At 36.4% G+C, this 14,963-nt stretch overlaps 1 protein-coding gene across 2 annotated transcripts in view; it reads left to right on the top strand.

The window, feature by feature from the left end:
• Positions 1-48: 48 nt before the first annotated feature.
• The window catches only part of CENPE (centromere protein E), a 37,193-nt gene continuing 22,278 nt past the window's right edge, over positions 49-14,963 (top strand). The window contains exons 1-20 of one of the 2 annotated variants that reach the window (XM_015862022.2): positions 49-253; positions 423-514; positions 1,468-1,557; positions 1,638-1,756; positions 3,217-3,336; positions 4,277-4,358; positions 4,500-4,567; positions 4,643-4,714; positions 5,634-5,685; positions 6,481-6,568; positions 6,759-6,885; positions 7,398-7,517; positions 8,728-8,886; positions 9,313-9,457; positions 10,538-10,635; positions 11,507-11,563; positions 11,646-11,813; positions 13,473-13,547; positions 13,787-13,909; positions 14,275-14,409. In XM_015862022.2, coding sequence (XP_015717508.1) covers positions 198-253; positions 423-514; positions 1,468-1,557; positions 1,638-1,756; positions 3,217-3,336; positions 4,277-4,358; positions 4,500-4,567; positions 4,643-4,714; positions 5,634-5,685; positions 6,481-6,568; positions 6,759-6,885; positions 7,398-7,517; positions 8,728-8,886; positions 9,313-9,457; positions 10,538-10,635; positions 11,507-11,563; positions 11,646-11,813; positions 13,473-13,547; positions 13,787-13,909; positions 14,275-14,409 — 2,046 coding nt within the window. In that variant the 5' untranslated portion in view covers positions 49-197. The remainder of the gene's footprint in view (positions 254-422; positions 515-1,467; positions 1,558-1,637; positions 1,757-3,216; positions 3,337-4,276; positions 4,359-4,499; positions 4,568-4,642; positions 4,715-5,633; positions 5,686-6,480; positions 6,569-6,758; positions 6,886-7,397; positions 7,518-8,727; positions 8,887-9,312; positions 9,458-10,537; positions 10,636-11,506; positions 11,564-11,645; positions 11,814-13,472; positions 13,548-13,786; positions 13,910-14,274; positions 14,410-14,963) is intronic. The other variant, XM_015862021.2, reaches the window with a different exon arrangement.

Raw genomic sequence — 14,963 nt, 5'->3', positions numbered from 1 at the left:
GTTGTTGCCTAGTGGCCGCTCAGCCAATGCGCCTGCGCAGCACGGGCCAATAGGAAGCGGCCCCGGGAGCAGTTCAAATCCGGGCAGCGGTTGTGGCGCTGCCTCCTCAGTGTGCGGGGCGCAGCGCGGGGGGCTGCGGGTCTCCGTCCGAGCGGCGCGTACCCACGAGAACGGCCTCTTGCACTGCGACCGTGGGGATGGCGGACGAGGGGGCCGTGACGGTCTGCGTGCGAGTACGGCCGCTCATCGCCAGGTGAGAGCTTGTCCGGGGGGAGCGGGTCTGAGGGAGGAGGGCTGGTGTCAGCGCTGTGCGCGGCCTCGGGGGTGGGCCGGGCTGGCGGGCCGTGATGGGAATGGGGGCCACAGCGAGTGGGCAAAGCCGAAGTGTAATTGTGTGGTTAACGGGGAGTCCTTCTCTTTAGGGAAAGCGCTCTAGAAGACAAAGCATCGCTTTACTGGAAGAGTGAGGGCAATACTGTTTCGGAAGTGAATGGTACAAAAGTCTTCAACTATGGTAAGAATGAGAAAGCGACTGGCACCCAGCATTCCCTTATCCTCACGGTGTGTACCTGGCGACTTGACAAATCAGGAACACTCTATCTCAGAACACTCTGTAACACTGGTATACCTATGTATTCTTTTCCAAGAACTCATTAATATATGCTAATGTCCTTCTGGGTGTGCATGGTAGGGGCCTATGGTGGTCTTAGACCAATTACTTCCTCCTCATTTTTCCATCTTCATCGTGGTGACTTTTTGCTGCCCTCTTGTTGTTTTTCCCCAATTTGGTAAATTTCCACTGCTTGTATGTCGTAATGAGCAACTCTCTTAGTATACTATAACCCAAAACAACATATGAGAAATATGAGGGAAAAGTCCTTGCACCTTGTGAGCAGGAAGATAAAAGTAGTCTATTATGTCTCCAGGGCTTCTCATGAAGCAGAATCATTAAGGGAAACAACCAAGCAAAGCTGAAATGGAAAGCTTTAGAACTAGTACACATTGATTTCTTTTGCTAAATAATGTACTGATCCCTATTGCTAAACTAGCCTATGTCAGTTAACTTCATTGCTTGCACAGACCCTCATTAATCTGACTGGAAAGTATGCTAACAGCAGTCACCTCAGCTTTTGCAGCACTGTAGTTCTCCCCCAACTCCCAGCCTCACAGATATGAAAGTGTTCCACTGAGGCACACAGGACTTTGTTGTAAGCTGGTCCAGGAATGGTGCCTTTAAAGCCAAATTCCTGATGGATCTTGGTTCTGAGCTTCATATTTTTTTCTTCTTTAAAAGTCTGTCATAGAAGTATAACAATTACATTTGATGTCTGAGTTACCTATGAAAAGCTGTGATATTTGTGACACTGGATTTGAAGTCAGCATTCCCAAGTAAGATGACATCTTGTTTTTGACTCACAGTGCAATGCACTAACATGCTTTATTTTCTTTCTCTTTTTTTTAATTAAGATCGCGTCTTTCACTCTTGTGACAACACTCAGCAAGTATATGAAGCCGTAGCTGTGCCAATTATACAATCAGCCATTCAAGGTTACAATGGTAAGTATTAAAACTGTACTTAACTCCTGTTTGTATAATGTAACTTCTAAATAATCAACAAAATGTAACCATCTTCCTAGGGACAATCTTTGCCTATGGACAAACTGCCTCAGGGAAGACGTACACAATGATGGGAAACGACGATTCCCTGGGCATTATTCCTAAGGCAGTTCAACACGTCTTCAAAATTATTTGCGAGGTGGGTGTCTCTATGAAACTGAAGTAACTGAAAGGGCTAACGATATATCTGAATATTATAGAGAAATGAGTTTTAGTATTAAGGAACTTGCAAAGGAAACAAACTGTATTTGGGCTCTGTGTTGCAGTTACTTTGCTAAGCTTGCAGAGATGTGATTAATTAAAAAATAACATAGTTGGAATCAAGTCAATAACAAAACAGTTCTCATGAAACTTGAATTACCAGCATAGACAAGGTTATTTGGAACTTCATTATTTATTCTGCTATTTTAAAACTTGCTCCAAAAGTCAGCAATATGAGAGACTTTTTATTTGTTTGAAGTATGGGAATATGAAAAAGAGTTTACTTATTTCAGGTGTTCAAAAGAATCATAGGCAGATTGGCCAATTCTAACAGTTCCTAAAGTCTATGAATTTTGGTATAACATGGGCTGGAACCATACTAGAAGAGATTCCCTAGGACTGTGCCATATAAACATACAGTGCTGAAGCCCTCTGTGCCGGGGAATGGAACAGCAGACTGATAAGAGAATGTGAGAAACAGCATGCAAGAAACTGACTTCATATTATGAAACTGTTGCTTAAGTTTTCTCGATAATCTGAGCCCACTAGAGATGGCCCGAACCCTCAAATTCAAACATTGAGCTCTGTTGGTCTGTCTGAGAAAAAGCAGTGGCTTTGATATATCTGGCTTTTGTCCAGCTCTGCTGTAGTTATCTGTACAGACATGCGTGAAACCCAGCTGGACTGATATATTATACCGCATATTTTCAGATTAATGAATGTATATTATGTCGTCCTTTCTTTGCTGGGAAGAATCCTGTGCAACAAATGCAGCAATTCAAGAGCCTAAATCCTGCAATGTAATTAGGTATAAGGAGAAGGTATAAATTAGAATATAATTTACAGAATACTTCTGCCTTGAGGGCTGAAGGTTATTGATATCAGTTGTGATATTTCAAATGTTCCAAGGGGTGCAGAGTATTTTAGGATCTACAAAACAGACTCTAAGCCAAGAAAACTTTCCATGGTGCTGCAATCCACTGTGCAGCCTTCATCCCAGTGTTCTTTACTGTGGAGGTAGAGAAAGAAGCAGCAGCAGTAAAAAAGAAAGTTAAGTCAAGGTATACAGAGAGATGAAAGCATAAACAGGAGTGGATTTAATATGGAAAGGACAGCCAAGTGAGAGAGATCTCTTGCTACGCTTCTGTAGAGCTGTGTAAATACTTGATTTTTTTAGCTTGCTGAAGATGATACATTATTAATGCAGCTTGGAAGAGATTGAATAGAAATAAGTTGGTCTGTATTTGTAGATGCTTGTGTGGAAGGGAGACAGTGAAAAGAAATTTGTGAAATGATATCCAAATATATAACTTTGAGTTCAGAATACCTGCATTAAAAGCTGTTCATTCCATAGGCTGATTTATTTTATTTTTATTTTTTTCTTCCAATGTTCATTAGATTCCAGATAGAGAATTTTTATTAAGAGTTTCTTACATGGAAATCTACAATGAAACCATCACAGATTTGCTTTGCAACATAAGGAAAAAAAAGCCTCTAGGAATTCGTGAGGATTTTAATGTAAGTTGATGTTATGTAATGTAAGGATTGTTATGTAGAATAGCACTAGTATTTACTTGGTATTGATGGGGGGGGAAAAAGCTTTCAGAGGCATCTAGTAAAAAAAATGTTTCCTTATCAAACTGTGTAATTATCTTCAAAGTGAGCAGAAGGACAGTTGATGTAATAGAATAACAACAGTGAAGCTGGGCTTGTTGTTGCTGGCTTAGCTGAATACATGTTTATAAATGTACACTTTTATCTTTAAGCTTTCCAAGAAAATATATTTTTATTTAATAAAAATAGTGAATACTTGAGAATTGTCCCATTAATGAAACCACAGAAATGATATTGATCCCCTGGCAGAGTGTTATAGAATTCTTCAAAAACATACACAGAATTGCTTTAATAGCATTGTTATGTAATCAACAAAATTGATATTCTTTTCTTCTACTTGTAATCACTGGGTAAAATCATAGAACTATTTAGTGAGATAGACCATAGGGAAAAATAAATTGCAATGCCATCCTTTCTTTCTCAATGCTAAGCTTTGTAGCAAACAAACTGGATATTTATTCATTTATTTATTTTGATTACCTAAATTGACCAATGTTATTGGAGCCTGGGGAGAGTTCAGTTTTATTAACTGTATGATTATGACCTTGTAACATTAAGGTAATATTTTTCTGTACCTTTTCTGAGGGAATTTCCCTTACTAGTTTTATTTTTAAGACACTTTCTAGATCTTTTTTTATCATTATTATTTTTTCTTCCCCCTTTTCAAGTGATAGTTCTGATGTAAGTCTAAATTTTTATTATCTGCATTCACAGAAACCAGTTAACTTTTAGTTGTGCAATAATAAGTCGTAGTTATGTTAACTTCGTGTGTTCATGTGTTTTAGAGTTTGGTAAAATATTTATTACTATTTTGTTGTTGTTATCATTGCTTGTTTATTTTAAGAGAAATACATATGTTGAAGACCTGATTGAAGAAGTGGTTGTTTCTCCAGAGCAAGTTATGGAGTGGATCAGAAAAGGAGAAAGTAAGTTGTTTAGCCAGTGCCAGCTGATGTTCTGGAGCAGTGTTAAATTGTATAGAATCATGGATGTCTCTTCAAAATCTTAATCATAAATCAGAGTTTTGGAATATAAACAGAAATATTTCAATATTGCTTTTTTGACAGAAAATCGCCACTATGGAGAAACAAAAATGAATGAACGTAGCAGCCGTTCTCATACCATCTTCAGAATGGTAAGAATTTCACTATGAGATTGCTGGGTTTTTTATTCTTTTAAATGACAGTAACTTACTGTTTCCTTTTTCTAGATAATTGAAAGCAGAGAACGGAGTGACCCTGCAAATGCAAACTGCGATGGAGCAGTGATGGTGTCCCATTTGGTAAGATGTTATTAACTGGTATTTAAGTAGAGAGCTTACCGTTGCAGATTGTATGTAAGAAGAATGTTATTTTATAATGACATTATTAGCATGTCTTGTTGATTTCAATCAAACATTTCTTACATATGTGTCATGTTTCTCATCATCTGTATAGAGGGAGATTCCTTGGGTGTTATCCAGAGGGTAATCTTCCCACCAAAGGCAATTCTGATGTGCAGAATCTGAGCTATTGCCCACTTTTTTCCCATCTATTCATTGCTAGTGAACCCTACACTTCCAACACTCCATCTCCTGTATTGCTGTTCCTTGTGATTATGTAATAACCTCTATAAACAGGGTGGGAGGAGACTTTTTTTGGCCTTTTTGTTCTACTACTGCTTGGTGAAGTTTGTATAGGACTTTACAGTTCTGAAACAGCAGCTACTAAAAGCAATGGCTCCTTGCTCAGAGGAGTCTTTATGGGATGCTGTGAAGTTGCAGTCAATTTTGAACCATATTCAGAGTGAAGTTTTTTCATCTGACCTCTAATTTCTGTTTTTACTATCCTCAGAATGGCAGTCAAGGAAAGAGACAGCTGATTCAGCTTCTTAAGGCTTGAATTTGTAGTTAGTACTTCTGTACTGAGAAATGATCTTTGCCTTTTACTGAGGGTAGGGGAAGCTGCACTGCAAGGTTGAAATACCATTCGTTCATAGCATTAATAGAATTCATATGATCTCGTTTCATATCCTTAATGCATTGAAAGTGGTGGCTGATGTTTTATGGGGCTTCAGGTTATTTCCAATAATAAGAGCAGAGCGTGTTTGTTTTTTCTGAAGAATAATTTTAGTTTAAGTCTGTGCTAAGAATTTCATAGAAGTAGGACAATCTTTAAAATAAATTGCACTGAGAACTAACCTGTGATACATTTAATTTGCAGAATTTGGTAGATCTGGCAGGTAGTGAAAGAGCAAGTCAAACAGGATCTGAGGGTGAGTGTTAGATGATGTTCTTCTGATGATCATTTCTGTTATTTAACATCTAATTAGAGCCCATGGTGGAAAGGAAATGATGTGATATTATTTATACATAGTATCTATTCTACTTGGCAGGCAGGATCTGCCCAGGGAAATATTGGAAATACTATACAGGGTGAACAATTCAGTACTAATATGGCTTTTCTACAGTAGCAGATCCAGCAGAAGTGCCATATTGAACTAAAAGCATGAAGATTTATAGTTTGCAGTAAAGAAATCCTTAGAATTTTATAGGGACTGTTAAATTTAGAGCTGTAGAGTAAACTAAGTGGCTCTGTTAACAATCAAGCTTAATTTAAATGACAGCATGAAGCACAAAAATGCCTGTAACTTTTTTTAATGGGAAAAAAAAAAAGTATTATGAGAATAACATAAGTTAAAATTATCTCTTAATAAAGAATAACTAACCAGGAAGCTGTATCAAAACCTGGTTTGTTATACTTAGATTCTACTAGATCTTTTTGTATATGCCAATATTATCAAAATTTGATTATGTCTAGATATGATAGGAACTTTGCAAACAGTTCATATTTCTATGGCCCTGACTGCCCACAAATTAAAGATTATTAGTGCTAATTTCTCATAGATGACTAATTTGATTAATCTAGACAGTCCTAGAGGATTTAATGCTGGTAACAGTGTGGTACTTGTCATTTAACTCTGGGACAGTCCCTCTGAGAATAATGCTGCAGAAAAAACTTACTGAAAATGTGTTGTTGTTTTTCAACTATAACACTGTGTAATACATAGGTGTCCGACTGAAGGAGGGCTGCAATATAAACCGGAGCTTGTTCATTCTGGGTCAAGTTATCAAAAAACTCTGTGATGACCCATCTGGGTAAGCTGTTCTGTTGACATACCTGTTTTGAGATCAGTCATTAATAAATCATACATAAAGCACTTTAATTTATTAAGATTATATTTTGTATTGATTACTCTTTCAAATGATCTGTCACCTTTAGAAAATGTATTTGCTTTTCCATGCAGTAATACATTTTTTCCTTTTCTTTCTTCTCATTTCCCACTAGTTTCATAAATTACAGAGACTGCAAGCTGACTCGAATTTTGCAGAACTCCCTAGGAGGAAATGCAAAGACGGTTATCATTTGCACAATAACTCCTGTTTCTTTTGATGAGACACTCAGCACCCTCCAGGTAAAAGTTCTTGCCTGTTTTTAAGCATTATCCTGACTAGAATTAATAATGATGGCGTGGGGGAAAAATGTAGTGGGTGGGGGCATTCAGTTGCTTGAATCTTCTAAATGCCCTCTGTTCACTTTGGACATGAAGTACATCCAGTTCATACTCTGTGTTTCTTCCCATTCACTTTGTTATGCTAGGTTGGCTAGCTTGAAGCCTTTTAAGCAGCTGAAACAAAGCTTTCTCTCCTGCCTCAGTGGCAGTAGATAAATCCTTTTTTTTCTTATTTTCCTTTTGCAAGCAGAACTACAAGTCTCTAATAACATTTTAGGCAGCTTCTACAAGAAGGGAGAGTAACAACCTAGTGATGAGCTTTATAGTAATTAAAAATGGTTAGGTGTAATTTTGTTTAAATGTGTTTTTTTCATCAGTCAACTACTCTTTTAACTCTGTTGGGGAAAAATGAGATAACTGCACTTTTGATTTATTTAACTATTGTAAGTGAGAGAATATGGTTGCTCTTCCAGTTTGCCAACACAGCTAAAAGAATGAAGAACACTCCAAAAGTCAACGAAGTGCTTGACGATGATGCCTTGCTGAAGAGATATCGCAAAGAAATTCTAGATTTGAAGAAGCAACTGGAGGAAGTAAGAATTTATTATATAAATTATTTATTAATTTATTATGTAAATTATGCATTTATTATGTAAATATGTGTGTGTGTATATATACACACTTGTGTTTCTTTTTACAGTGTGTATATATAAAGTGTAGTGTATACAGAGTTTGTAGCATATAGTATCTGTAAAATGTATGTGTATGTACCTCTGGGTAGAATCAGAACCCAATGTATTACAATTAAAATTCCCAAATGAAGTGTTGTTTCTCCCCTCAAAACTGATGTTCAGCCAAAGCTGCAATAAGCTGCAACTGTGTAAGATCACTGGCAACATCTATATCGCATATAGGCTGAGCATCTGTTTTGGAAGGGGAGAGAGCTGGCAGCAGCAGCAGCAGGTGGGTGCATCCCACCAAACAGTGTAGTCTCTCAAGTTCAACTTTGTCCAAAAAAATAGTACTTGTTGATTAGAATCTTGCAAGTGTTGTAAGAGATAAGATGATAAAATATAGAGCATGGAGAAAAAAAATCACATTTTGGCACATACTGTTTAGATTACATAACTCATCTGAAGATGCTTTATTTTTTGGGACTGAGGGAAGTCAGGAAAAAAAAAAAAAGAAAAGTCAGTGTTTTTCCCTAAAAAATTAGTTTGCAGTAAAAACTGTCACCTAAGGATTTGCTTGTTATATTTTGAGATAATAAGTAGTCAGGAAAGTACTTACATTAAATATAGAAATGTTGGAAAATCACATGAATATTACCAAATATGTACATATCACAAGCTTATGGCTAAGTTGCCAAAAAGCTAGTTACTGTAACACAGTCTCTTTACTACAGAATGAATTATCAATACCTAAAGTTTTAAGAGATAACATACATTAGAGAAGCATGTTATTTAACAGTTGTAGCTCTGGGTGAGTTTTGGGCTTCTACCACTGTGGAAAGGTCATCCTAAAACTGTTATGTTTGAGATAATTTTTTTTTTACTAGAGAATTTTTAAGACTCTAGAAAAGTCTGTAGTTGATTTGTTTTGTGATTTTAACCTCTTAAATATTACATTTCCTGGGAAACTGTAGACTGTTGTTAGTTTTTGTCAAAGATTAGAGATAACTCTTTTAGACTTAAAGGAGTGTATGTACACGCTGTTACTTCTCAAGCCTGGTAGTTCTTTATAAAGTACTGTTTCGTGTGATACGCTTAATATCATTATGATTTATTAATGATTTTATGGAAGGTGTCTATGAAGACTCAGATTCATGCAATGGAAAAAGATCAGCTGGCCCACCTGTTGGAAGAGAAGAATTCACTTCAAAAAATGCAGGAGGACAGAATACGAAACTTAACTGAGATGCTGGTGACTTCTGCCTCATTCTCGTCAAAACAGAATGCTAAAGTAAGAGCAGATTTCCTAAACCTTTTTTGTTCACTCTGAAATACTTGTCAAAAACTGATACAAATGCACAGGATTATAGCAAAAATGAAAAAAACTTGAGTTAAGCAGTCCTTAGCCATTGGTTTTAATGTGATTATAAGTGTAAATGATAGTCAAGGCAATTTTCTCAAGCGTTTTGAAGGAGTAAATTTTTAAATAACTTCTGAGTATTCAATGCTGCTTTGCAGAGAACAGACAGCAAAGAGCTTTGCTTTCAAACTGTTAGACTGTAGTTCAGTTTTAAAGAAACTGCAAAACAAAATAAGCAGCTGGTTAGGATACAGGACTGTTGGAACACCAGACTAACGCAACATCCATTCTCCAGTTGGTGCTTCAATTTTACTTTCTGTAAATTCTAGATTTGTTTTGTTTTTCTCCCCTCTAAAGGCCAAGAGAAAAAGGAGAGTTACATGGGCTCCTGGTAAAATAAACCAGGAAAATGCGGACTATTTTGAAAATTTTGAAAAAACAATGTTAACCACAACAAAAAAAATGAAAATATCTCTGTCATCGCTACCAGAGGCGGAGGATTGTAAGTATCCTTTCTTGTGCAGAAAATTCTGTAAAGCAGCACTGAAATGGAGACCTAAATATGAAGAACAATCTTTATTTTGTAAATCTAAATTAAAAATCCATTTCACTTGCTAATAATACATTTAGTTACCACTATGCTATTCAAGCTGTTCTGTGAACCCAAAAAACATTAACTTTGCTTTCAAAGGGAATTACGTTTGTCTGTGAACAAAGAATACTGCCTGGAAGTGGAGTGGGTTCAGCTGCAATAATACAGATAGCTACTGTGATGGAAATAAAAGTGTTTGATTTTTAAAAATGGAAGCTTTGGAAGCTTGAGTCTTGCCATCCTAGGTGAAATAATATGTAGGATATGTCAGGTAACTTCACAGGCGTTGGTTAGCTTCTCAAAGAAAGTAAGAAGGTCACCTCTAAGAGCGTAAGGGAGGTTCTCTTGTTTGTTTTGGTAAGCAAATGCACTTGGCTTGTACGGAAATTTTAAAAAATGCTAATGTTTTCCTGGAAAAAAATAGGAGCTGGGGAGGAAGATAAGGAGTAAAACTCAACACGTTAGCAGACACGGAAAAATCATTACTCAAATATCAAACTTTAGTTGGAGGACTTACTAGAGGACCTAGACCATGGAATAAAGAGAACTGGAATGAAGATAAGAAAATAACTTGGCAGTATTGATGCTGAATTGCATCTCTGTACAGTCTTATTACCCATTCATCTGTCAAGTTGCTTCAAATTTTTCTTATGGGAAAAATATATCTTGTCTTCAAATATTGCAGAATACTGTTGCTTTGACTTTTTCTTGACCCTTAAACACTTTTCCTAATCTATATATAGGTATATATTCTGGATTTTTTAAATCTTCATTAACCTGTGATAGGCTGCTCAGTGTAAGCACAGAAACTGAACTGAAGTGCTGTTCACTTTCATAAAAGAAAATCACGAGACTTAGAAGTCCTACTGCATTTTACATCTTTGTCGCTGAATCATTGTTTCCAATGTGATGAGACCTTTGATAAAATTCTTGATTCCCAATTAAAAACTTACTTCTGTTCATTATTTATTGATGCATCTTCCTTTTCAGCTATGTTAGTGGAGGGTTCTGAACGTGACAGCCAATATTTTAATGGTACTGATCAAATTCAAGAAACAGAATGGATTGACGGACCTAACATGAATTGGGTAACATCATAACGTCTTCAGTTTGTCTTACTGTCATGGTTTCAGCTTGGACAAAGTTGTTTCTTCATAGTGTCTGGAGTGATGCTGTGTTTTGGCTTTGGGAGAAAAACAGTGTTGATAACACAGGAATGTTTTAGTTGTTGAACAGTGGCTGCAAAGAGCCAAAGACATATCTTCTTGTGCTGTCCTACTACAAGGGGGGCTAAGAGATGTGGTGAGCTTGGAAGAGGCAGAACCAGGAAGGCTGACCTACAGTCAGCCAATGAGATATTCCAAACCATTTGATATCATGTGAAGAAACTTTAAAAGCATGGGAGTTGAGTGGGCTTATTGACTTCCCACTGCTTATTGGCTGGATATCAGTTGCTGGGTGGTTATCAGTTGCTTCCACATTGCTTATTTAGTGAATGTATTACTATCACTATTATTATTACTGTTCTTCTTTTTTCTTCCTTTTATGTCTCAGTAAATAATCTTTATCTCAGCTCACAAGTTCCACTTTGTTGTTTTTGTTTGATTCTCTCCTCTATCCCACTGGGAGGGGAAAGTGAGTGAACAACTTCATTGTGCTTATAGCTGACTACTAGTTTAAACTACAGCACTTAACGCAGTGTATATACATTGTGTGGTTCTCAGTAAGACAGCCTTACTCATCTGTAGAGCATCTATATTCTGTTATATGTCTTTAGTAATTATACCTTGTTAGTAAGGAAGTATCTTGGTCAGCTCTGTGAAGCTGTGGTATTTTTTAGTAGTGAATGAGCCAGTAAGCTTGGATATTTAAATAGGGCTGGCAGCGAAAAGCAAAAAGGATTATAATAAATTTGCTTGATCTTGTCGATCAGTTAACTGAAAGCAATTCTTTTTCTAGACTCAGAGAGACTTTGAAGAATCTGTGCAACTCTGTGAAGTTTTAGCCATAGAAAAGGTAAGCCTGTCTTGTATTCGCCTTGAAATAAGATGGAAATTCCAATAGCCTTTTCTAAAGCTTGTCATGTTTCTTTCTTCAGGATATTGCTGTAAATGAGATCAATGTTTTGCAAGATAACTTCAATAAGTTAGTATTAGAAAATGAACAGTTGAAATCAGAAATAAATGAAATGAAGGAGAAACTGAAGGAAAAGGTAGAAGTGGATGAATTTGAAGCACTGGAAAAACAAGCACAAAGAGATCATGAGGTAAGGTGCACTGAAGTATAGATTTGTATTCTCTGTACTCAAATGTTTTTTAGAGTTTAGTCTACAGAATGCTACTTGGATGTTGCTTCAAAACAATTGGTGATATAAGCAGCACTGAGCAACAGAAAGAATGAGCCTAGGGTTTAAAGTGGATTGAGAGCGTAAAAATCAGACTTAAATTTTTAGAGTTGCATGCTGAGATATGGTTAAATGTATGTCTGTATGCGTCCATACTATTTTTGAGTGTATATATCTAGTATCTGTATGAAAAGGCTCTTGTAGAAATCAACAAGATTTTTTTGATGCATAGATACATGCTAAGGTCTAATGTTCTAGATGCCCAAGGGCGAGATGGTGAAATAAGGTACAGAAGAAAAAAAGACACTTGAGATAATGACACACAGATGTACTTTATTCCATTTCTTTTCCAATACCTTCTCTAGAAGGAACTGCATTGGCTGAAGACTGCTTGTACACATTAGGCTTACCATAAGGCTAAGGTTGAAGCTGAAGCTGCATCCTTTCACACTTGTTTTAGATTACAATTTAATGAGATCACCTATTAATTCTGGCACTCCCTGCAGAGATTTAGTGTCTTAAAACAGATGCATAATCTATTACGATTTAGCTTGTATTTAAGGTTACATTGAGAGGGCAATTTTAATAGACCATTTGTGCTAGCTTCCTTATCAGGTCTACTCTGAAACCAGTGTTTTAACAGATTTTTGTTATATTTGTCCCCTGAAAAACTTTTGTGTATCTAATGAGGAAAAACAATGTTCTAAACTAGCTTCTATTGCAAGAACTACTTTTTTGAGCAAATCACATCTGCAGACCAGTGTGTGAAGACAATCCATAAAACGTAATATGTAAAATAGAAAATGTCAATACTTGTACAGCAGAGTAATTACAGCAAAATTGACTGGTCACGTACTTCGCACTTGACTAAACATACTTAACTGAAATAACCAGTTTCAGTCAGTCGAGGCACATAGAGGTAAACTCAATACTGAATAATGATATTAAGTTACACCTGGAAGATAGCATAGTACTGTATCTTCTACAGCTATCCTCTGACCTGAAAACTACAGATTAGATTTTCTTCTTACTGTACTTGTAACAACACAGAATTACTCACAGAAGAGTACTAATTGTAAAGCTTTTCTAACAAAGACGAAGGGAAGAGCTCTTCCACTTTAAAAGCACTTTTATATCTAGTCTTCCACTTGTGCTTCATTTCACAGGATGCAACTTGAATGCATTCATGGCTTGCTTACTTAAACTCAATTTGGATACCTCTTTCATGTCAGTGATTAAATTATCATTAATATCTGCATTGTCCAAAAAAGACTGCTTAACATGACAAGAGTTGGAAGTTCCATATCTGTATGATTTCTGCATGAACTGCTTTGATCACATTGTTCTCACTTCTTGAGCTGTTGCAGATTAAATTGGACTTGAATAATTTCTAACTACTGTGAAGTTGAAATAGAGCTTTTCATTTATTAATTTGAAAGAATGTTGCAACTGTGATTTGCTTACTAATAGAAAAGAGAATAAGATACAGAGCTTGCTTATTTGCACAGTGATGGCAACTAAAACTGTTGGTGTGGGTGCTTTCTAACATCCTTTGCAATTCTGCTTCAATTTGCTCCACAGATGCAACTAATGCATGAAATTACCAACCTAAAGAACCTGGTTTCAAAAGCTGAAGCTTACAATGAAGAACTTGAGGTGAGCCTGTTACATAAACTTGCAGGCAGTAAGATTGGTACGGAATATGGTTTGGTTTTTCTGTCTGGTATGGATGACCCAGACTTGACTGGGCTCCGGTTAATCTTACCAGTTATGAGGAAGATATGTCTAATCTTAATAATGCTTATTATGTAAGAAGAACTCTTACAGATTCCTATCAGGAAAACACACTGAGATCATTTTTTTTTCTCACTTTCTTCTTTTCATGTAACTTTTAGGCAGAAATAAAGTCCAAACTGGAACAACTAAAAGAGGAAGAGAACAAAATAAAGGTGTTACAAAATCGCGTGGAAGAACTACAGAAAGTGGAAGTGGAAAAAAAGGACACATCACTTTCAGTGGTAAACATGAGTTTTCTGCTGGGGTTGCTTAGGTTAAGTTTTGATTTTCTAAAAGTGAGTTAAACTGAAGCATAGCCTTGATATGACGAAAATCTGATGGACAACAGATTTTAATTACTTTATGAAGCTTGAAATGCCAATTACTTCAGTATTAGTTCTGCAAGAAGCTTAATTTATAGCGGTGCTCTAAAGTAAAGCTGTGGGAAATTCTGTACTTTATCCCAGCTCTCAGTGTTGTGCTACTGTTCATTTTAGACGGAGTAATGTACCGCTTTCTGAGTCACTTCTACATTTTAACCAAATTCGAACAATCACATTTGCTTTATTATGGTCGTCTTATTTTTTTGAGTTTTTGCCTCTTTCAGGGAGATTCTGATAAACTAATTGAGGAAATTCAACAGCTGAATAAATCCCTCTTAGACAGTGAAACCGTAGCCTTGGATGCCAAGAAGGAATCTGCTTTTCTCAGAACAGAAAATTTGGAATTGAGGGAGAGGATGGTAATTACTTTTTAAACTGCTTTTGTAGTAGTACAAAATACTGTTTGGGCAATGTTTGCTCCCAGACTAGGGAAGAAGTATATCTGTAAGACAAGTGACTTGACACTCGAAGTAATGTTTTCAGTACAGAACTTGTGGAAAACAGATCTTCAAGGAGAAGATAAAAATAAATCAGACTTGTTATGCTGGAGTTTTGTCTGACATGAGAGAAGAGAGTAAATGACCAGCCTTTGAAGAGTTCCTAGGACAGAAGACTCCAAGTCTGATTTTAATAGGGAACATATTAGTAAGTTCTCAAGTCAGAAAACTGGGATGGGACTTCTAAGTTTTGAAGGAGGGAAGATGAAATAGGGAAAATGGCTATAGTTCTGACTTTGAATGTAAGATACATTTTATTACATTACTCTAAAATAAGTTGTTTAACGGTGGCAATTTGTATTAGACCAGGCCAAAATTGTTCAGATCAACAACAGGAAATGTATCAGATTTAATTATTAACTGTTAAGCAAGTAGACTTGTATTTTGTGTATGAACAGCATGTTGTTTTGTTTTCC

Source organism: Coturnix japonica, chromosome 4, assembly GCF_001577835.2.
Source record: "Coturnix japonica isolate 7356 chromosome 4, Coturnix japonica 2.1, whole genome shotgun sequence".
NCBI lineage: Eukaryota > Metazoa > Chordata > Aves > Galliformes > Phasianidae > Coturnix > Coturnix japonica.
This window is presented reverse-complemented; position numbering and strand designations above follow the sequence as displayed.